The sequence below is a fragment of the Heliangelus exortis genome, chromosome 1 (assembly GCF_036169615.1).
Source record: "Heliangelus exortis chromosome 1, bHelExo1.hap1, whole genome shotgun sequence".
NCBI lineage: Eukaryota > Metazoa > Chordata > Aves > Apodiformes > Trochilidae > Heliangelus > Heliangelus exortis.
The window spans coordinates 61,291,060-61,315,327 of record NC_092422.1 but is presented as its reverse complement, the minus strand read 5'-3'; the positions used below and the strand labels follow the sequence as shown (position 1 = coordinate 61,315,327).

Below are 24,268 nucleotides of genomic sequence, written 5' to 3'. Positions count from 1 at the left end.
GAGCACACGGGGTGACTGGAAGTGCACAGAGTGTAAAGGGACACAAAGGAAAAACAGTGGCAGAAGGAAAGGGCATTTACTGTGTATGAAGCTGTAGTTTTGCTTAGTTTTGCCTATGCATTTGACCATAGGAAACTGAGATGCATTAGTTCCCTAATAAACGAGATAATTTGGTTTGTTTTTGAAAGAATTCTAAAACTTTTATTTGTGTATAGAATTTAGGAAATTCGCAAATAAAATGTCCTTAGCCTAGAAAGTTGTACTCCTGGGCATATTGAGATTTTATCCAGCTTTTTTATCAGGAATGGCATTTGCTCTGTGTAAAGCTGATCTCTCTGTCTTGAGCTTCATTAGAACATTTAAATATGATCACTTCTAGCTCATCTTCAATTTGGAATGTTTGAGTATGTGATATTTGATGGGTTATACAGAAACGAGGTTATTCCAATTCAGAGGTGGGTTTTTTTTATCCCTGCTTTCTGTTTTGTTCTTACAAACCTATTCTCTGCATACTTTCAATACAAGGGGGGACTAGGGGAATTCTCAACGTAGTAAATACTCTGCTTGATGCAGAATGGGAACTGGAATTATATAATCTCTTAAAATCAGTTGATTATGAATCTTTTATCACAGATAATAAAAAAGATACACACCACCTACTTGGATGTAAAATGGGATGGACTTCAGTCCCTTAGGTTTTAGGGAAGTATAATCAGAGCACTACCTTCTTGCACTGGACGCACTGCATGGCAAACTGCTTTTCATAGCAGGGTACACAAAAGTTTTGGTTGTCCTTAGGGATGAAGCTCTTGGTCCCAATAGGCTGTTGGCAGCGGTAGCAGATAAAGCAGGTCTCGTGCCAGCTGTTGCCCTTGTATTCCATCTTCCGAGTACCTGGAATGAGAGCAGAGCATCAGCTGAACTACTCCTGGGTGAGCCAGGTGCACTTTGTAGCTCTTGTTTGCCTGGAGCTGGAGGCTATTTCATGTTCCCACCACCTTTGCACAGTATGTTTTTGAAGAGGGAGTGTCTCTTCTCCTGTATAGAAGCATTTACTACCAGTAGTGGAAGCTTGGGACAACTTTTTGTGGTATTAAGTTACCAATGATTTCTATTGCACAGGAAGATTCTAGGGAACTGAGGAGACACCAGTAAAACTACTGTTAGTGCTAAGTGAAGATGAGGACATTACTCATTAAAGTTTGACTTTGTTCATTCTATGTCCCTTTTCTTTCTTTTTCAGACAGCTATAAGCTACCTGGTTAACTCCCGGCAAGCTTCTTGCCTCCCTTTTTCCAATAAAGTGTATATATATATATATATATATATGTACACACACATACACTATGTATAAAGTATATATACTATATATAAAGGATTATTTCTTATTTGCTCTGGGCCTCGTTCCTGTCCTCATTGAGGTCCACTATAAATTTGCAATTGTTTCCAGCTCTGCAACACCTATCCTAAATGTTTTTCTATCACTTGAGACATTCCATAAGAATGAAGTTTTCTTTCTGTATTCAGTAGTATTTAAACTATAGGTGCAATGTGAAAGGAAGATAAATCTTTAAATAATCTTTTAATGAAAGGAATATAGTAGTTAAGAGCTAAATACTCTTCTCTAGAATGAAGTTTTAGGGTATGAATACTATGCAGATTCAGCCCACTGTATGACAGATGGATTCTGAGCCCTTCCAGGAAATTCAAAATGCTATATTACGTAGATAATTTTTTTTGCACACTGTATAATTTCCTGTGAACCAGTTTCAGTCAGAATATTTTATACTAGCCAAAAGAGAAAACAAACAAATGATGCTCTTACAGTTCTGCATTAGTTTTGGAGCCTGTAGCAACAAACATGGTGTGCTTGGCAGACTGACAAGCTGATCAAATGTTGGTAAGGATGAAGAACCACACTAACTCTTGATAATAACTCTCCCACCCCCATTACTGTAGGGTGAACTTTTACAATTTTTCCCTTCTCAGGTATTATTTTTCTCTTTATTTAGTAGTTGCATGTTTTTCTTCTTTTTCTTTTTTGGTCTCATTGAATTCTGTGCAGAGTCATACTTCAGGTGGGTTTTTTTTAAGAACTGACTTGCAGCAGAGGTAGTGAATAAGCTGTTAATTATCCTTCTGCTTGATTCTTCTATGCCTGGGTATTTCTGATCCATTTTATTCATGGACACCTTTTAAGACTGATGCTCTCTCTGCGCTGCTATCTTTCTATATCATGCCAAGTAGCAAATAAATCAGTCTTTGAAGGTATTACCTTTTGGACAAAAGGAGATGAGGATGCTTTTTTTTTTTTTAAATAATATAGAATTTTATTTTCACATTTCTAGCTGTTCCCTCTTTGAGATTGTTCTGTCAGCGAGACTCAAGGCAGGGGTAGCCCTGTTTGTTAGCTGCTGGACTGAAGTCAGTGGGAGCTTGGTTTGCAGAAGGACTGAGAGATCAGGCTTGTCATATAGTATGTAATGGGCTTGTCATGATAATGCTTTACTAAATCTAGATTGTACATTTAGTGGAGCAAAGCAAAGGGCAAATGTAGCATTAACAATCTCCATAAAGGGTACCCAACCACTTGCTGGTTCTTTCAGAATGAATTATGTTGGTGATCACAGAGCTCTGGTGTTGCTCCTGCACTAACATGCTGTGCAAGCAGAAAATAGATTCTGGGTGAACTGCTTTCTGAATGTGATGAAATCATGGCTGTCTTGATGAAGCAGCTGAAGACCAGTTGGTAGTTGTAAAGCTCCATAAAAATGGATTTCTTCTGTTTCAGGTTATAAGAGAAGAAGGGATTCTCTGAGCTGCTGAATCTGATCTCCATTACTACTTACCAATCCGTAGCAGTCAAAGAGAGATTTATTTGGTAAATAAGCTCAATGATCTTGGGGGTGAATTTGATAAACAACATTAGTTTATACATGTAGTTTCAGCTTTAAAACTGTCTCTGGCTATTACCAAACATGTTCATTTTTGGTAATGTATTGGTAAAAACAGATGCACATGGAATAATAGGTGCCTAAACTCAGTCATGAATAAGTAGGACCATCTGCTTTTAAATATTGTTATTTTTTCTATTTATATCCTGTTTCATCACCAGGCCCTCATTTTTACACTTCAGCTGCACGTTGTGGTTCTCAGCTTTTGTCTAAGATGATCAATGTTAGAACCAGTCAAGGAAAAAAAAAATCCATTGGAAAAATTAACTAGTAATTTTTATGGAGCATTTCTGTGGATTTTTCAAGTTGCCTTTTAATATTTTATTTCTGGAACAATATTCCTTCTACTTTAAGTCCTCAAATCATCACAAAATGTCAAAAGTATTGACATGAGCAGATGAGGTTTTAGCAATCTGTTACTGTAACCTCATGTTTCATGTTGAAAAAGAAAATAGCTCTTTCCTGTTTCTTCATATCTTTTTGCTCAAGAAAGATCTTAAAAGCACTTTGAGCATTTTTTCTTCTTTTTTATGGATGAAGTTAAATTTAGAATAGTTTCATAAAATGCTAAATTGTGGGTGAGGTAAATTTTCAAGATGCCTGTGATCTTTTTGCAGTGGTCACTAGTGGGAACACAGGAGGTTAAACTGAAACATAAGGAAGAACTTTACTGTAAGAATAACAGCACTGAATGAAGCAGGCTGCCCAGAGAGGTGGTGGAGTCTCTTTCTTTTTCTGGTGACATTCAAAACCCACCTGGATGCCATCCTGGCCAACGCACTGCAGATGAACCTGCTCTGGCAGAGGGGTTGGACTGAATGATCTCTAGAGATCCCTTCCCACCCCTAATATTCTGTGTGATTCTGTGATCCAGTGGAAGTCAAGACACAGTAGGGACTGGAGTGAAAGACAAACTTTAGTTGTCCACTGGACAGAAAGACAAACTTGAGTTGTCCAGCCATCAAAAGCCTTCTAATGAACACTGCTGTAGAAAATTGTAAATCCCATTAACAAACATGCTAAATGAAATAAATACTAATTTTCAAGAGTAATCTAATTCATGTGAATAACATTTCTATCATGATCCATTATGAAATTTACGTGTTCTGGTCATGGAAATGACTTATGCACCATCAACTGTATTTTACAAAGTTCACCATGACTTAGCAAAGATAGTAAAGAAAAGACATCACAAATGTTCCTGAGTTTGGGCTTGATATTTAGCTAAATCTTTCCTTAGTCCAAAAGGTGAGCATCCTAACCTGGCATAATAGTCTTCTTGCACTCATTACATTTGGAAGAGTATTCATTGGAGTAGCAATCAGTACAAAGTAGATGTTCCTCTTTTGCAGCAAAAGGTTTGTCCACCAATGAGTTCTTGCACTGGAAGCAGTGGAAGCAAGTTTCATGCCAGTGGCGGTCCTTGTAAGACAGATCCTGTAGAAATCCAAAACCAGAGAGTAAGTGGAATGAATATTTTGCACACCTGGAAGCTCAGAGAATGTAAACACATCCAATGGAAGCAGACAGGAGCTGAGGCTACTTCACACAGCTCAAGAAAACCAAATGTTCTGATGAAGGTGGACTTATTCTGGTATGATAACCAAGAACAGCTCCTGACAACTACTGACCCTTTTCCAGTTCAAGGTAATCAATTTTATTGTGCTCATGACAGAGGAAGTAGTTTCATTCAGGTATTTCCTTTGGGAATAAAGCCCCATTTTTGAGTCACATTAAAACATGTTAACCTCATAGGTATAACAGACTTCTCCTGTTTGTCTTAGCTATTGCTCATTTCTATGTCATTTCATAGCCATTCATTGATGGACAGAAATCCTTTTCCCAAGTACTTTCTGATATTTCTTCCATTCAACAGGTTTATATCAAGATGGAATTGTACTAATCTCTGTTTATCTTTTTTTTTTTTTTTTTTTTTTTTTTTTTTTTAATTCACTGCAGTTAATTTTTACTGAGTCTTGTATTTTGGTTTACCCATGTTTCAAATGTACATCAGACTGAAAGATGAGCAGTCGATGTTTTATAACTCCCTGGACAAGGGATTGGCTTGGGCACCTAAGTATTTAAAATACTCTCCACAGTGGTACTTTTATTATTTTAAAAAAATGGGCTTTCTAAAAATTGTGACTTGAAGGGGTGGAATGTGTCTTTTAAATTTTAAATTAAGGTGGCCTAATCATGTAACACTTAAGTGCAACACTTTGGGCTTCAAATAAAATGGATCTTAGAACAGTACAAGAAAGGGTTTGAAAAGAGGTATTATTGTCATGGATGAGGAGTATAAAAATTCAGCAGAAATAACTTACCAGGTTCTAGCTCGAGATCTGCTATGTATTAATTACAAGCACTGAATTAATCTGGTTAACTGAAGGAAATAATGAGTTGTAGAATATCAGATTTTTTTTTTAATTGTGTAAATGGAGGCGTCACCAAGTGCTCGAACATAGTCTGACTTAAGCTGCTCTGTGTCAGCACAGTCACAGGTAACCCCATTGTGCAAACTTAGCACAGGGCAAACAAAAAATACTGTGGATTTAGGTTAACCTAAAGAAACCACACATTTCATTATATTTGCAGGAGCCGGGTTCTCATAAATAGCTAACGGGAAACACTGAAATAGTTTTGCCCAGCTCAGCTGATGCTGTGAAAGCTTGTTAAACTACAGTAACTTTAGGCAGAATTTGACCATGCAATAAAGACTTTTTGTTTGGACATCTGTGCTGCTCACTGAAATGTCATAAATCACTGGGAATAACAATTGGTACTCAGTGTGTCTTTCATGTGGGAGGTTGCACTCTGTGCTAGAATATCCGAGCCTCCTACTTTTCTCTTTTACTTACAGCTTTCAGGCAGTTGTTTATTCAACTTGTCTGTTCATTTCAGCTAACTCCTTTTGAAGCAACCCCAGTTTCTGACTGTAAAACGTTAATCTTTTCTAATAGCAGAATGAGAGAAAAAAACCTTTCTTTGGAGGTTATTTACTTTTTTTTTTCCTTTTTAAATGAAGTTGAGTAGCCTAAATCTCATCTCATGGGGGAATATTATTTTCAACCAGAAAATACAGCATAACAGCCAACAGAGCTTTCCAAATGTGAAATTTGCCTTTTAGAAAATAAAATTACACATGTCTGTTGTTTTGGGGTTTTTTTTCTCTTGCATCTATCCCTCTTGATGCCTTTCTCCTCTTTGAGCAGTATTCCACAAGCTATTTTTTATCCCCAAAATTCACATGCTGCTACACGCTTTTGTTCTGCCTTGTTTTATCGATAAAATTATAGCCTGGAGAATGTGTGTGCCTTTTAGAAGAGGAGTGATGAAGATAAGGATTAGGTGTCTCTGATGGAAGGTTTGCTCCTTGAGTCAGTTCTGATGGCAGGCAGTGCAGGCAGTGGCTGTGCAGGGGACAGCAGCAGATCTTCCATCAGGGCAAAGCGGTGAAGCGTAACTACAGCCCAGGGCACTCAAGATAGAGACTGACTTGAATAATCTTCAGCTACCTTGGATGATTATAAGAGACTGTAGGAGGCATCTGAGATGTCTGGCTTTGACACGCCTACAGCAGAGTATTAAACTAGTGAAATGGATGTTGTTTTCTCTCTCCCCGAATCTGTGGTATCCAAAGCAAGGAAGCCCAAGATGCCAGTGAAACTTTCTGCATCCTGATTATTCTCTAGGTCAGTCTAACAAAGTCCCTGAAAATCAAGTGTGTTCTGCTTCAGTATGTTGCATGTGTAACTGGAGCCTTTGGCTTGTACCTAAGCTGTGGCTATATGGGTCTGGAACAGATTCTATTCTGAAGAAGCTGCATCTGCAAACCTGACTTAAAGTTTTTCTGATGGTTAAGCTGCTCCTCAGTTAAGCTGCAAGAGCATTAGGTTTATTCCAGGCATGCAAGCTCAAGTTTATGCTAGCTGATTGTAACCCAAACAAATCTGTTCCAGAAGAGGGTACAAGCAATATACAACTAATTCCTGTTTATTACATGCACTTCCAGGGACAACTAATAAAGGAAATTACTGTTGTGGACTCAGAACTCGAGTGTATCCTTAAAATACTGCTGAGCATGACATCGCAGCTGCTTTATGCGGCCTGAGGGAAATGAGTCGCTGGTGCTACATATTTTCACTGTAGTTTTAAACGTTGTTTCCTATGTTGCTGAAAAGAAATCTGGAGAATGACTCTTTTTGTGATCAATCTGTGCATTTGTCTATGAAAACTGACAGCCACATGTTCTTGCTAGATAAAGCATGCATAAACACAGATAAAAGACTGAATTATTACCATAGATTCATATTCAAGTGGAACAGTGTGGGTACAGAGAGATGTGTGCACACATGCTCCTGGACATGGTCCTGTACAAGTTTTTTGCAGTTCAAGTGCAGAGAGCACCAGACCAGATCCAGATGGGCTACTGGAGAGGAGAGGAGAGGAGAGGAGAGGAGAGGAGAGGAGAGGAGAGGAGAGGAGAGGAGAGGAGAGGGCAATGCCTTTCTCTGCAGAGCTGCAGTAAATCCTGCAGCAGAATTTGTAGGAGAAATATTTAGCAGTTCATTCAGTAACATTTCTTCTGACCATGGAAAATAATCCTTCCATTATCTGGTTTCAGTTTGTGATAAAAAGTAACCAGAATAGCAAAATCTGAAACCACTCAAATTTGAATGGGTGCTTGGCCCAGCCTGAGTTGTGAATCAGCCTCAGTTAAAAGTTTCAGCTCAGTGTTCCTTGGGACAACCAATTGAATGGTGGATGTCTCAAACTGATGTCAGTGCGTCAAGTGGAGGTCCTTTGTACATGCTCAGATGACCCATAGTAAGAATATGGGGTGCAAGCAGAAATTAATGCAGATCCTATTTCTATGAAAAACTTTAGATGTATCCCCAGCGCCAGATGGGTTTGAAACTTGGGGTTTTGAAAAGCCATTAAGTGCCTTAAATATTTTATTTTCCCTTAATTTCATGATGTCTTCCCCAAAGAACACTTTGTCAGGATAACTATTTTCAACATCATCAAAATGACATGGTCTAGCTTCTCCATAGTTCTGTGCCATTTTGATCCAGCATGGTTTATTGGGCCTCTTGGATAGGACTGCTGTGACTTCTTTTGTTTTTTTGAACTAGAAGACCCCAGTACTGGAGTTACCATGTAAGGGGTGTAAGCATAGGCTCCTCATATCCTGCAACTGCATTGTCTTCTTCTCTGGCTTTAAAGTAAATTTTGGTCATTATGTATTGCTTTTTCCTGAACTGGCTTTCAACAGGGACCAAACAAGAGGTGGGAGATTAAGGAGACACTTACTAGAAGAGTGACTGTATATGTTTATTAATCAATTAAGACTATATCAGACTTTTTTGCATGCCTCAATGCTCTTTTCAGAAGGCTGAGCAGAGGAAAAGAGGTTTGACAACAAAATGCTGTATAGATTTTAGCTATGTATACCCTGTAGCAAAACAAATGGTCCTTCTGTATCCAAAGCATGTTTAGAAAAGGTAAAATTAAGTGATACTGTGCTGAACCCAGCACCTTGGGCTATGAGAAGAGGTGAAAGTATCTGCCTCTTTTATCATTCCACTTCACAATAACTGCTCTGATGTTCAGTGATGCACTGAAAAAGTGTTGCAACTCGGGGACATGAAAAATCAAATCAATAAAATATTTTCTCCCTTTCCTGATTCACATTGCTAGAGGCTTTATGTTTTTGTTTCATTTGAGTGTAAGACTGACCCTTAATTTTTGGCCCGAGTGTTGACACAGAAGCTTTATCTCACAGTAAGCTTTTAATTTCATTCTCACATTTTGCAGGGTTTTCACCTCCTTTTGCCTGCCAAAGCCATCTTCTGGATTGCATTAAACTCTGGATTACTGTAGGTATTTCCTGTATTTGTGATGGTTTCTGTACCACAGGGCCTGCAAGGAAAGTACTAAAAGAGCCAAAATCAACCAGAAGCCACACTTCAGCAGTTAAGCAAATGAGAACATAATGGATGGATTTCCAGAAAGAAGCATGAAACTGTAAGTATGGTGAGCATTTGCCAGGGACATAGGTGATGAAAAGCCAAATTTTTTTAGAGTAATTTTCTAGTAGAACCTGTTGGCATATGCATAATGTGTAATAGCTGCAAGAGAAATAGCTTCGTGTTTCTCTATTGCCTGCCAGTGCCTCCTGCCACTCAGTATAGGACTATTTTAATCCATCTGTGAAAGTTCTATAAACATCAGCTAGAATTGTTTCCAGTTGACAAAATGGCCTAAGTCCAAAGGTGTCATTCAGACATGTGTTGTCATTTAGAACTTTTTTAAATGAAAAAAAAAAAAAAAAAAAAAAAAGCACATTTAAAATATAGAACAAATTAGTTGTTACTCAGTTGCATATGTGGTAACCCCGCAAACTACCATAGGAAGGCTGAAAGATAGTGAAGCAAATTCTCTCCTCATTTGCATTCCAAGAAAGCTTATCTTCAGGATAATTGTATTATGGAGTCTCTGTGCCATGGCTAAAACACAAAGTGAAAACCTGGTGTCAGTTTGACCATCTCAGAGTATTACCAGTATTTGAGCTGGCCCAAGTTCAACTCAGGTGAAATGATGCTATATGCCAGTGCTGATACACTGCAGTAATATCAGAGACAGAGAGCTGGCTGTCCTCTTGTCAACATCTATTTTACTTTGGTGTACTTTGTTTGCTTGGTTTTGTACAGTAATTTTCACCCAGATATTTAAGAGGCTATCAAAGATAATTCTTACCTTGCAGCCTTAAGGAACTGGGAGTTCCAAATCTTAATCCTAGTCTTAAATCTCCCATTTTGCAAATCCTAAGAAACATCTATAGATTAACTATATTAATGTTAATGGTAGGTGTAGCCATCCTCAAGGATGAAATTCTTCACAGGGTGAAAATAAGAAGATCTCAGCTGCAGCCCTTCTCTGTGTAGAGGAACAGCAGTGGCCAAGAACGAACTTGCACATGAGGCTCTGAGGTGAGAGCTATGTGGAGCTTTTCAGGGTTTCATGTGGATGTGAGGGTAGGTGCTCCTGCCAGATGCAGAGGTCTGAATATGACCCTTTCTGCTAACACTGTTGCTCCACTAGGTTTTAGTTCCAAATTTTACACCTGGCATAAAGGATCTGTCAGAAGATGCAAATAAATATGGAGTCCATTTTGTACATAAAGTAAACATACTGGTTTGATTCCCAAACACAGTTCATTTTATCTTCCTTGCTTGGAGGAAATTGCAAATGCAATATGTAAAAAATCCAACAAAAGCATATATACATACATATATGTCTTTATATGTATGTATGTGCTTATTTCTTATGTGTTTATATAGCTATGTATATATAAAGTTTAATGGGGAAGAGAAGCATGATTTTATGTGGCCTTATGTTGCATGGCTGAATGATGCTCAGTCATATAATGCACAACCTTCCACTGAAACCTGTTGTGGCTGAGGCACTCACAAGGAATCTCTTGAATATATGCTCCAGCATCTTACTGTCATTTAAAAACTACTTAAGTTCTCCTCTCAGTGGAAACATTAATAAGATCTCTCTTTCTACTCAACCATTTTTTTTATTATTATTTTTTCCTCCAGAAAACTCTTATGAATTTAAGTTTGCAACTTTTATCCATGTGTCAGAATTTGGTTACAATTGGTCAACAGGTTCAAAAGCTTCAGCATAAAGCATGGACAAGCAGAAACAGCAGTGACAGAAATAGGAAAAGGACCTATTTGTCTCTACTGTACTTTATAACTCTTTAAGAAATCTTTATTTACTAGCTTGTAGTTGTATTTTCCATTTATTGTTCTGGTTCTTTAAATATATAGAATATTCTTATATTGCAGACAATTAGAGTGTTTGGTTTTTTTCTGCTTCTAGACCATGTCTTGCTTAAAAGTGCAGAAAAGCAGCATATCGAATAACACCCACACTCCCTAAATCTGGGTTGAAAAGTTCAGCCTGATTAATTCCTGAATACTTTGTCCAAGATTTGTTGAAGCTGGTCCAAGTTTTTAAATTCTTGAATATCAACACATGGAAATATCTTCTCAGGGGATTAGAAAGAGACCTTAAAACAAAAGCACATTCTGGAATGGGGCAGAAATATTTTGCTTTTTCAGGTCGGGCCAGCTGTATCTCTTCTCTAATCTGAATATTTATGAGCTCTAGGAAAGCTGACAGTTTCATACCCTCTTACAGATTATTGCCAGCTCCCTGTCATGATGGTGAAACATTCTCACCTTTTTAAGGCTTCTGAAACAGGCTTTCCTATTGGTTTGCCAATAGGGTGAGACAGATCAATTTGGAAGATATGAGGCATTTATTTTTCTCAGTCTGAGCAAGCATATATTTTTGTGTCTCTGAACTGCTGATAGGATGGTAATATCAGTAATAGAGACTAATTGGTGCTTCTATAGGAATGGATCAGCAATGTAGGAAATCAAACATCAGATGTCCTCAGAGCAGGGAAGAATCCCATGGCCATGCAATGCAAATTGCTGCTCTAGTGTAAACTTTGCTGGTGAAACTCTTGACCATCTTTGAACAGGTCAGTTTTGTGCTAGGAGGGTGTATGTTGGATGACATCTGTCTGTAGCAGTCCATCAGGTGCCTCACAGAATAGCTGAAATATCATCTGTTTTCATTCAGTCAGAGTAAAACTTGCATGAATGCCAACTGGTTTGATTAATTTAAAAGCAATGCAGGTGGTCACTCCTTATTTGTACCAGGTAGGTGTTTCCATGTGGTGCAGAAATGCTTCGCTCAAGCAAGCAAGGTCACTGCCCTGTGCTTTGCAAACTTGAGTCAGACTCTGCTATCATCATTCCAGATTTCAAAGGGTAATTATGCTGTGTTCTAACTCATTTATTACTTGGGTCAGCATTAGCCAGATTTTTGTGGTCCATGAGTTGGCAGCTTTTCCTGAGCATGCCTTGTCTCTTGATGACAACTGAATTGTGATCACTTCAAATTCAGAAATGACTGAACTCCCTCAGAGCCTAAGGTAGGCAATAATCTGCTCCATCACCTTTCCAGATCCAAGGGTAGTTGGGCTCTCCTAATGAGTTAAAGATTCTTTCCAACATCAGATCATCAGATCATCCTATGCTTAATGGGAATCATAATCATAGAATCATAGAATTGGCTGGGTTGGAAGGGACCTCAGATATCATCAAGTCCAACCCTTGATCCACTACCGCTGCAGTTACCAGACCATGGCACTGAGTGCCACATCCAGTCTCTTTTTAAATATCTCCAGGGACGGAGAATCCACCACTTCCTTGGGCAGCCCATTCCAGTGTCTGAGGGGTGTCCTTCTATTTCTATTAATATGCCAGGTAAAGAAGAGTTAGTCAAATTAAGTGGTGAAAAGCAGATACAGGGGTCCAGAAACCATGCTCTCCCACCAAAAGAAACACCTTTGGAGCCACTAAGCTGGATTCAGGTATTCTTCCAGGTGGGCTCACCATATCTCAGCCTGGATGCATATATATATATAGGCTACTCTATCAAGATTTCTGTAACAAGACATAAATCTGGCATACCTTGCAGTCAGCTCCAATGGGTTTCTTGCATTCATCACAGGTGTTAGAATAAAGGCTCTCATAGCATTTCACGCAGTAGGGACTGTCCTCCTTCAGGATGTACTTCTTACCAAATAGGGTTTCTTTGCAGTAGTGGCAGTCAAAACGTTCAGTCATGTTGGTATCTGGAGTCCAGCTGTCCTGTCACAAAGACAGAAATAGGCACAGGTCAGTCTGCGCCACACTTGACCTAAGTTCAAGTTTATTACACTGTACCTCAATGTTATTTCAATTTTCAGTCAGATAAATAGGCAATAGGAAGAATAGGAATAGGAAGAAACTGGACTATAAATTTGGAAGTGCTGGGTAGTGACATCTGCTTTAGTCATCTGCTGGCATGTCTTTGATAAGAACTAGTGTTGGAGACAATAGAGAGGGGGAAATCTTGAGTTTGCAGAATTCACATGGGATTTTTAACTGGGATTTGGTCAATATGTCCAAAGCAAGAACCTGGCACTGAAGGGCATGGAGGGAAGTGAAGGTTTGCATTGCTGGTAACTTTAGTGATGCAGAGGCTATTGGGCACCACTGGTGTTACATGCTTCTGCTCCTTCCTTCTCTACACTCCCAGTGAGCCAGCATCTGGCATCTCTGCACTGAGGCCCCAATCCTCCACCTCTGCTCATGGGTGGGACTGTGGACACTGTTAAGAGCAGGAGATGTGGGGTCAGTGATAGTATCTCTGATTCTTCTCTGGTGCAGCTGGATGAATTATCCAACAGCTGGAGCATTCTGGGACACAAATGGGAGCTAGTTACCCTGGCTCAGGCAAATGGCAAACAATGACTACAGATGAGAAGCAAGTAGAGGGAACAGCAAATTATGTATCATCTTGCCTGAATTAGGGACAACTGCAGTTTGCTCTTCAAGTCTTGTTACATCTTCAGCGTTTTCTGGATGCGCACACAGCAACGACGACACAAATACCTTTGATTACTTGCATGAATGTTCATTATTGCCTGGGACAATTTATTTTAGGTTCCATTGGAGTCATCAGCTTCTTTTTTACCCTGAGGACTGCAGTGTGCGTTGTACCTGAAATCTGTTCTGAGGTTACAGCTGGGGCAGGGCAGAGCTGCCCACTTAGGAAAGGGAATTTCTTAAGTACACATTCCACCTGGACTTCATATCAATCTGTAAAGCTTGAAATGTTTTGGGTACTAATAACTTAAATAGCTACCTCTGTCTTTCACACACAATCCACATTTTCAACAGCTGCAGTCCTTTTGCCAACTTCAGCACTCAGTTTTGAACAAAAAGTTGTTGCTTGCTTAGTTTTCTTGGCACAGGTTGCTCCTCTCTGGAGTTTGTGCTCTCCTTCTGGCAGTGGGAGTCACCCTTAGGGCATTCTGAAATCCTGATTTTCCTGCAGGATTTCACATTTTATTTTTATGGTTTGTTCCCCGTTGCTGGCATTGGATTAAGGTTTTAGGGCAGTCTGAGAAGGAAAAGTTTTTTTGATGGCTAGAAAGCTTTAAAGCTTTTATTTTTTAAAATTTTTTTTTTTTTAAATCCTCTGCCAGAATTTTCAACATATAACTTCGCTGAGTTGTATGTTGACTAGCACAAAGTAAGGGGTGACTGCTGCTTTTATATGTGCGTGGAGTAGAATAAGAGATAGCTCAGCTTCTGGGAAGTCCTTTGAATTCCAAGTAACTACTACAGAACAAGGAGAGACGAACTATGAAAACCAAAAATGTGCTTGGAAGAAAAATCCTGACAGCGAGTCATCTGTGCTATGGATAACCCACAGTAGCAGCCCAGTTGTTTTGATCCTAAAGATAAATTAGGAACTAATTAACTTTCTGAAAGAGGAGCTACAGGTATGGTAGGCACTTTTGGTCCTTAAGAAGTAGAGAGGATCACAGGAGCTGATAAGACAAGGACATAAAAGAAGAGGAGTTATGCTGGAGAGAGAAGTGCAGTGATGGTCAAAGTTCCCCTTGAACCTATCCCCAGCAGAAGTGGCTGTCAATGAATACCTACATAACATACTTGTACTTCCCATGAAAGAACTGGAGGGGATGTAACTTCATTCAAGGAGTAATTCCAGCAGAATTAATGGAGTCAGACCAGTATAAACTGGTTCATGTCTGTATGACAGAGCTGAAGAGGAGTGATAGCTTTGTCTGAACAGTCTATGTTTAATACAGATGTAAGTAATTTTTTTACCAGACTTTATTGGATATTTTTTTGAAATGAGAGGATTTGGTAGCATAGTTAATTTGTATTCTTACTAAGTTAAAGTGTGAGAGTAAGCCATTTATAAAATTGTATTTTTCCCCTTTCTTCAAAATTACTTCTTTCTAGCCCTGAGTTACATGTGTGATACTGAAGAAAGAAAAATTTCTCCACAGTCAAGATGTGTAAACGTGAAAAGATAGACTGTGATTCATTTACAGGTTTATTGCATTTATGTTCTTCATCCAAAGCTGCTAAAATGTTGAAATGGTTTATGACTTGTAGAAGAAGCATTCCCTTAGAGGTGGAAGTTCCTGCCTCTTGGTCACAGAAGGTTTCTACTTCTTGTCTGCTGGTAAACATTATTGAATAGATTTATTTAATAATTTAATTATTTATTTTATTTACTTATTCCTCCCCAATTATTTAATAATTTATTTGATAATTAGATGGTCAGAGTGGATTTTCCTCCTCACCCTGAACAGGGAGAAGCAGACCTGATGCCCCAAACACAGGTGAACTCTGCTCTATGAAGATGCTGCAGGGGCAGCCCTGGATAGGGCACAACTCCAGAAATCTCAGGAATTACAAGAAAAGCAAGGAAAGTCTCCAAGATCTTAATTTTGGTTTTAGTTGTGTGACTCTTACTGGATCTGGCATTAATTTCAGATCCAGTATCTCTTCATGCTAGGAATTCAGATTCATGTGGTTTCATTCAGAAAGCTGGAATTCAGGGTGAAGCATCCCAGATTCCAGGCTGTTTAGGTCTGGGCCTTGGATTGGATCTCACAATCTACTATGTGATATTTTTGAGGCTATTTAACATTCTTTTTCTTCTCTAGAGAGAAGAAATGAAATGTAATCAAGGAACCCCTCTGCTGAAGAATTAGCAGGGTCTGCCAAACAAATAATTTCTTTGTTGTCTTACAAACAATAGATGTGAAATCATACTGAACAGTGGTTTCACCTCTCACTTGATGCACATGGTCCTTTACATCATCAGTCCTTTGGTTCCTGTCATATCCAAAACCAGTGCTTACCTTAGTGCAGATTTTTTTACACTGCTTTGGGCTTTAATAACAAAAGACTTCCACAGTTGTGAATAGACACAAATTGCAATTCAGCCTCCTTGCCACTGATCTGTTTCTTCCTCCTGTGTTTGATACTTGTTGACTGTAAAGCTTTGTGGGCCAGCAGCTCATCTTTATTACAGCTGTTTGTGGACACCCAGGCCTTCAGATTTTACCTCACTGATCACTTTATGTTTTTTCAGATTACTTTCAACATGAAGGAGAAGTGGCTTTTCCTGCCACAGTCTCCCTCCTACAACATTAGACATAACAATACATCTCCAAAAGGAAAAGAGCTTTCCATTGCAAGCCCAGAAGAGAAGGTTACAGTTGATGCAGAATATTAGCACTACCCACATTGTATCTTCCAGGATTTTACTAGCAGTAATTGTTAGTTATTATATTACCTCATAAAAATTAGGGCTTATAATGTCATTAAGCAATCATCTGATGTTTCCTCATCACATGACACAAGGAGTTGGAGTTGTTTAGCTTACCCAGGGAAGTTAAGGTCTGATCTCTTGCTCTAACAGTACCTGGAGGCACAGCATTAAGCCCCTGTGGATACCCAAGGGGGCTTTGCTATTGACCTCAGTTGGGTCAACAGGGCTGGGGCTCTACCTGTGCTCCTGGAGCAGGATGCTCTGTTAGCTGCCTGCTAAAAGTACCATGGAAATACCAGCTCTTCAGAGACATGCATCTTCATTCAAGATATACACACCTATCTTTCACTTGACTTTTTTTCAAGAAATGTTCACATGGAGAATTTTCTATCTGTTTGTTTTCCTTCCCCTGAGAAAGGAAAATTTGTGTCTGGCAACTGCAGTGACATAAGCCATGCAGGTCTAGAGCATTTGGAAACAATTTGTGTTAATGTTCCAAAGGCTAAAATGCAAAGATTTATGATATCCTTTGCAACTATGAACTAGCAGCTTAAAGTATGCTGGTTCTTCTGGCAAGAGGTGATTATTTTTCTGTAACTTAGCAGCTACTACCCCATTTATTATCTATCATCTGCAAGCCACTCTTCTAAGAGCTAATCATTCTTCCAAACCAGTTCATAATGTCATGCAAGAGGAGAGGAGGAAAAACTAATTTTATTTAATTTTACTTTGGGAGAAAAGGAATCAACCATTTGCCAGCAGCACTGAGAAGAAGAAAAAAGAACAGAACTTCAGAAGTTAGCTGGATTTGATGCACACCACAAACACCCAAAGCATACACACTGTGTGTTTAGATTTACTAAAACACATTAAGAGGCAGTAGCCCTCTTTCTTTGCCTGGGCAGGTTTAGCTTCCTGGCATGAGCACCTGCAGATACCCTGATGAGAGAGCAGAGGGAGAGCAAAGGGAACCTGAGTGCTTGGAGGTCTATCTGGCTGTAGGGCATATGTTGCTTGGATCCCTGAGTGGCATCCTGGCCATGGGGAGCCAAACCAGCTGGTGCAGAACAGCCAAGTTTCCCTCCATGGGCCACAGAAGGACCCATGTGCATCCTTATGCTAAAGGTGGCCAGTGGAAAAGCCAACTTGATGCTGAGGCAACTGATGCACAGCTCATCCTGCAGGCAGCCCAGCCAGCCACTCCTGCCATAGGTCCTCTGTCCCTGCCAGTGGCTATTGGGCTATATGAAGGTGCATTTCTTTATTTAAGGGAAGAAAACGAAAATACTTTTAGCAAGGTTATTGAGATAATGAAGCTTATTACTATGGCTCACGCCATCATCTTTGTGTAGGTCATTGAAAAAAGGAGTCAAAATTATTGCAGTTGAAGCCTTTTTCTCTTGCTGCTGTTATGGAAGAACACTGCATGCATTTCCAAACTAAACTATTCTATGATTCTATGAACCATCCTGTAGTAAGCTCATCAAAAGATTTTGTCACCCTGTTTTCAAGAAATCAGGGCCTTACAAAATAGGATGTCATTGGTCTCTCAGAACAGCCCTGTTAATAGAGTGCTTTACCAGTGGCCACATCAAGGTTAGGATATTAGAAGTTATCTAATTATAGAGGTGTTAATTGCTGGTTCTGAAGGCTTTAATCTCAGCGTAGATATTCATAGGTTCCCTAGAAGCTTGCTGGCAAAACCCAGAAAAAGCTGGTTTGATGTTTGAACATAATAGTAATAATAAAAATCCAATAAAAATCTAACTCAAGTATATAAACTTCTTCCTAAATGTCTCACTCAAAAATTTTATATACAAGCTGAATTTTAAAACCTATTTTAAAAAAACCACTTTAGTTTCTAATTGACTTTTTAAAGTTACGTTAAAATATTCCTCAGAATCAGTCAGTTTTTTCCAGCAGCTCAGTTTGCTTGTAGTTGACTGACTTAATTTTGACTTAATTTTGGTATAACATTCCCATGTCTTTTTTTAAGTACTTTAGAGCAATTTTCTGAGCAGAGGGATGGCATTAACATGTGGAGATAACCAAAGCGTACCTGGTTCCTATCTGGGTTGCAGAGCCTTTCATGAACGGGAAAATGGATATTCTGCTATTTGAGATTGTTTTCCTTAACATAGCAGTAAGTAATTAAAAACAAGCAAACAAACAACAAAAAAGACAAAACAGACGATGTTCCTCATGTGGTAAAGCTCCTCATGCTCCTGGCTAATTTAATCCCAGCTAAAGTAGTGGAGAAGAAACACTCCAGTCATGGTTACTGTGTGGTTTGTTGTGTTTGGCAGTCAGTAAGGATCAGCTACTCCAGAGCCACTCCAGCAGTGGCAGGGAAAGCACCAGCAGTAGTAACTACAGAAGCCACAAAAGATGCTATGAAAGTGCACCCCACACAATTCACACTGTGATTATCTGAAGCTGATATTGAAATGACTGGAGGGTGTATGGTCTCACCAACATCCCTGCATACATTTCAGTTACAAAAGGAGCCTATTGAAACAACACGGAGCATGACTTTTAAAGGAAGAGCAGAGTTCAAGAGTAAAGGCTTCCTCTTATTTTCTGTTTTAAAGTCTTTTGAAATAGCTGTCTTCTTTTTTTTATTTCTCCTGCAGGGTAAGTGAAGGTTTACTCAAAGAGAAAGATCAAATATTTGATGCTGCTTCAGGACAGAAATTCACATTTCTAAAACAAACATTTAAGTAGACAACAGAAAATGATAAGAGGAAAAAAATAGTATGAGATTAATAAAACAAATTATCTCTGTCTGTACCCTACAGAAATAATGCATAAGCTAAATGACTGCAGATACTACACACTAAAAACCAAGAGGTTTGTTTTGCCAGAAAAGCATCGCTTTCTCATGTTGACAGGAACACGGTTAATCCCAGAGAAATTAAACCCTAAGATAAAAATATCCAAAAAATGCTACGTACTATCACGCAGTGACATTTCTGAATTCTCCTATTTTTTTGGAAGTCCTGTGTACTACTATCTAGGGCACAAAACCAGAACAGCATCCCAAATATTCTACACTTTTTTTTTTTTTTTTTTTTTTTTTTTCTAGAAACGATAGAAGCAAACCTAGGAGAACCCTATGGAAGAAGAATGCTTTATTCTTTATCCTGGCCTCCAGCAGAACGGCTCTGGGTCTCAGTGTCTGGTTCTGTTTACAGAGGCAAGACCACAAAGCCCCTTTCTGTCAAAGACCATTGGCACGTGTGGTGATGTGGAGGATCACTTAACATCCTCCTTTTGGCTGCCATATAAAACTGCTTTACCAGTGGATGCCTCAGGGCATCCATACTTCTCCATTCGGCTGCTGTGCCATTGGCTTCCCAAAACTTGGCAAGGAAGGCTACTTAAATCATAGAGGTACCCGTTCAGGTTACACCAGTTTGGACCAACTCTTTTGCTGGGGTTTGGTGCTGGCAATCGGACACAGAGAGCAAAGGGATCAGCTATTAACATTGAGCCAAAGTACCTGTGGTGCATGAGAGATGCAGGAGCCAAGCACAGAAAGACACAGAGGCTGGGGGCATAGGCACAAGTAATCTTTTTGTGATCAAGATTCTTTCTATCTGAGGAAGGAAGATGTTGAGTCCATCATGGAGAGATAAATGGCATAGTAGGGAGGAGGAAGAATTCATTAAGGGTGGAGTCCTGGTCTCTGAGGATACTTTCTGTCTAAATCTCAAGAGTGCTTGAGAGCAACAACAAAGTAGAGCTGGGTAAATGCTTACAGGTGTTTTATGGTTTTAAACAATTTGATACTTTTATTGGCAAGATCAAATAAAGAGTGATGGTTGTGCCCCTGTACATGGCATCTGTGAAATCATGTCTTGAGTACTGTGTTCAGTTCTGGGCCTCTCACTACAGGAAAGACACTGAACTGCTGGAGTTCAGAGAAGGGAAACCAAGCCAGTAAAGGGTCTGAAGAACACACCCTATGAGGTGAGGTTGAGGGAATTGGGAATGTTTAGTTTGGAGAAGAGGAAGCTGAGAGGAGGCCCTTTGCTCTCTACAACTCCTTGAAAGGAGGTTGTAGGGAGGTGGGTGTTGGTCTCTTCCCTCAAGTGAACAACAACAGGATTGGAGGAAATGGCCTGAAATTGTACCAGGGGGAGAGTTAGACTTGATATTAGGAAGAATTTGTTTACTGAGAGAGTAGCTAGGTGTTGGAATGGGCTGCCCAGGGAAGTCTTGGAATCACCATCCCTGGAAATATTTAAAAACTGTAGATGAGGCGCTTCAGGACAGGACTCTAGTGGGTGATACAGGTTGACAGCTGGACATGGTGATCTTATAGGTCTCTCCAACTATTACAATTCATGGATCCTGTGGCAGGTTTTCAGCCCTTGTGCCTGTGCTTGCCATGGATCTAGAACTATCAGGAAAAGTACAGTCTTAGGCTTGCTCTGCTGTGGTAAGATAGATTTGCAACCTTAAAATTGAAAATTTACCGAGAAAGGGAGAGATGAATATTCTTATATCAGTGTTACACTCACCTACGTTCCCATTATAGTATATTGCTCTATATACAGCAGCCATTTAACATCCCAGTAAATACTACCCTATATAATATAGAAGGGTATGTGACAAGAAAAAAAATGAGGACTCCAACTTTTCTACCTGGCATGAGTGTTGTGATGGTCAGCCTTAAATTAAGCCTCTGGTGTTTTTTAATTAATCTCTCTATATATGTAGCTAATTAGTATTGTTGAAATGTTAATGCTTCAGTGACTGTCAGTGTATCGAAGATTTATTTCCATGAAACCTGTCATTACCCTGCCATTTCACACTCTCACTTGAGGTGAATCTGCATCACAAATAACTGTGCATATGTAAATGAAACATTAAAATCACACAATTAGAATTAATCAGTCTAAAAATGCAAACAATCTCTGAAGCAGCAGCCAAGTGGTGGAAGGTGACTGCCTACAACACTACACCTTCCAGAGCTTTTCTGAAGATGGTCAAGGACTGATGTATCCATCAAATACACTTGAATGAGCCTCACACTCACTTGCAACTTGTTTGTGGGAACCTCAAGAGAGTGGTGGAGAGCAGCAAGAGGCATTATTTCTGTTTCCAGCCTGATTTTCATGGACAAGAAGTCATTTCATCTGGCTGATGGTGTAAACACTTATCTCACCCTCCCTTAATTTTTAATATCCCAGTTCCTGTGAGGCATGATGAGCAGGTGAGGACAACAGCAGGTAAGACCTGGCTCTCTACCTCAGGGCTCAATACCCTGAAGAACAGAAGAAGAAGCAATTAGCATGAATATAGATCTTTTCAGAACTCCTCCTACCTTTCTTTTGGGATGAAAGCTTGAATTTACACTAAAATGCAGCAGAAACTCTTGCCAGCCCTTACAGTTGCAGGAGCTGTACTTTACCACTAATTTTTGAAGCTTTTTTCTCCTGATGTTTTTAAAGCACAATGGGATCCCGGAAGACTGTGTTATGTGTGATTGAAGGCATTGTCTAATTTTCTTCCTAATGCAAAGTGTTCCAGATGGAAGTGCTGATGTCTTTCTACAGGACAGGTGTGATTTCAGGGAAAAGGCTTCCCTGGGCTTCCTTAGGAAGCTGTAAAATTGTAGGTAGGAAGCAGGGCTTTATATGTACCTCTGTATGTTAGCTGTGAATCACCATTGCATTCTCCTTGTGTCAGAAGATTTGCACATACAAACAATGTCTGGTACAACATAGCCACTCCTATGCAATAACAAGTGATCTCATAAAAATTATTAATATTTTCCTATAAAATCCAAGCACCTGGAAGTGCCTACTGTGTACTTGCATGTGTAGCCCAACTGATTGCCTTGGGAGCACATTCAGCAGAATTGTGAGAGCCAAAACCCATATATTCTACCCCAGCACTTCTATCATCTTGGGATCTTCTAGGATTTCTCAAAAGACCTCAAGAACTGGCCCATACCCCAGCCTCAGACATGGTGGTCAGATGGAGATGTCAGGTAGGAACCCCAGGTACCTTTCACATATATAATTGGCAAAAATAGCGATTTCTGTGCTCTCAACTGTGCCCCTCACCTCAGCTACATGTTGGTTTGGAAGCCAAAGATCACTGTCTATGTCATGGCTGGAGTAAGAGATACTTTTACTGGTGCTGTGGTCAGATTTTGGATACCAGTATTGCCACTATGGCAGTGTTTAGAATGGAGTTTTCAATTAATATAGTACTTAATATATTTTTTTTTTCTTTTTTTTCCCTATAGATGTAGTCAAGAATAAACACAGGTTATAATGACAGAGCAGCCTTTAGAGTGTACACTTTCCCAGTTTCATGTAAAGGGGCAGAAAACAGATTAAAATTTTATAATTTTTTTAAAAATTACTATTTTTCTGCCTTCCAAATCCAAATGCCTGAAACCATCATTTTCAGAGTTTAGCACCTTGCTGATAAAAGGCACGGAAGATATAATCCAGAAAACAGAGAGTCCCATAAATTTATGAACAGACGAAAATAGGGTTCACAGCAGAAACCAAATGTTAATTATGACATTCCTTCATTTGGGAATGCATGTGAGAAACTAGTAACACACAGCCTTTTGTTGGTCCCTCATAGGACAATTCCTATTTAAGACAGCAACAATAAATGTTATAGCTACTGACTGGCAATCTCAGTGACAATCAGCAATCTTTGTTAATATTCCTGTGGACAGGAGTCAAGGGAATAACAGTAACAGACTGACTGATGCTGGCATATAGATTTTGTAAGGTTTGCTGTCTTGTGACTATGTGTGCATCTCTGTACACAGCAAAGCTGAAATCTGCAGGTGTAAGGTCAACTAAACAAAAGCTGTATTCCTCTAGGCTAGAAAGTTTAGAACAGCCATTAAATTCAGACAATGAAAGTTAGTATTTCCTTTATTATGTACACAGAGAAATCCATGTTAGCATACATTAAGGACCTGGGTAATTGTGGCTGCACATACACGCGTGCAGAGAGAAGGGAGGAAGAAAAGAAGGAATTCAGAGCTATTAATTGGGATTTACATTCTAATTTGCTCTCTCCAAGTTAAAAAAATAATAATAATTAAAAAAAATACATTTCTGATGGCTCTTCCACAGTCTGTTGTTCACAGTGTTTGCCTGCGAAGAGGAAAGGCTACCATTGTTCATGTGCATCTGCTCTTGCTACAGTGCAAAAATGCTTTGTTGAGCTCGGCAGCAGGAGTGTGCACAGGGGTGTAAGGCATCTAAAACCCCGGCTTTTACTTTCTATCACCTCCCCAGCGGATTACACACTGCAGCATCATGAAGTCATTAAAAATAGTTACACATCAAACGACCCGGAGCCTCATCAGCTCGCTGATGTGTCACTCTACGGACAGACATACAGCAGTAATTGCCCTGATAAGAAATTTGTCTTTTTCTCCTCCTCACCCCCCTCGCCGTGTGCTCAGGAGAACGGGGGACCGGCAACCTCTCTCCTCGCATCCTTACCCAACACCTCCGTGGGGCATCAAACACCCCGCTCCTCCTCTCTGCTGCACCCTTTGTTCAAAGCGGCACCTTCAAAGATTCAGACCGTGGGGAGGAAGGGGAAGGGGAGGGAAAAAAGGGATATTTACTTACAGAGCAGTAGCGGGCAGTTAATGCCACCTCCTGGAGCAGGGGCAGGGGGTCAGGTCCATTAACAAACGCGCAAAGCGCGGAGGGGGCCGCCTGCAGCTCCTCGCACAGAGCACCCGGGGCTCTCTCTCTCTACTGCCTGCGAGGAGCGGCTCTTCCCATTCCAGCTCTGCAGGCAGCGTTGTGTAGAAAGAGGCTGCTGCCTTCCCCAGCCCAGTGAAACCCCCTCGCTATCATTTTACCATATAAGGAGACAAAAGCCTCGGAGACACTCATTCTTTTAGGAGCTCTGCAGCTGGCATTCGACACTTTCTCTATTCCAAGGGTGTCGATACTTCCCCCCCCCCCCAACTCCTGAACGTTTTGTCTTTCTTGGCCCCCTTCCTAAAATAAGGCTCCCCCTCCTCCAGCCTTTGTTTCTCGAAATCCCCGATGCTTATTAATAACGTGGCTTTGATA

At 39.8% G+C, this 24,268-nt stretch overlaps 1 protein-coding gene across 4 annotated transcripts in view; it reads right to left on the bottom strand.

The window, feature by feature from the left end:
* The window catches only part of FHL2 (four and a half LIM domains 2), a 42,636-nt gene that overhangs the window by 2,823 nt on the left and 15,545 nt on the right, over positions 1-24,268 (bottom strand). Inside the window, exons 1-4 of one of the 4 annotated variants that reach the window (XM_071744738.1) lie at positions 23,813-24,008; positions 12,515-12,694; positions 4,217-4,391; positions 725-894 (exon numbers count right to left, since the gene is read on the bottom strand). In XM_071744738.1, the coding sequence (XP_071600839.1) occupies positions 725-894; positions 4,217-4,391; positions 12,515-12,670 (501 nt within the window). In that variant the 5' untranslated portion in view covers positions 12,671-12,694; positions 23,813-24,008. Of the gene's footprint in view, positions 1-724; positions 895-4,216; positions 4,392-12,514; positions 12,695-23,812; positions 24,009-24,268 lie in introns of those variants that run through there. The other 3 variants (XM_071744756.1, XM_071744728.1, XM_071744746.1) reach the window with 3 other exon arrangements.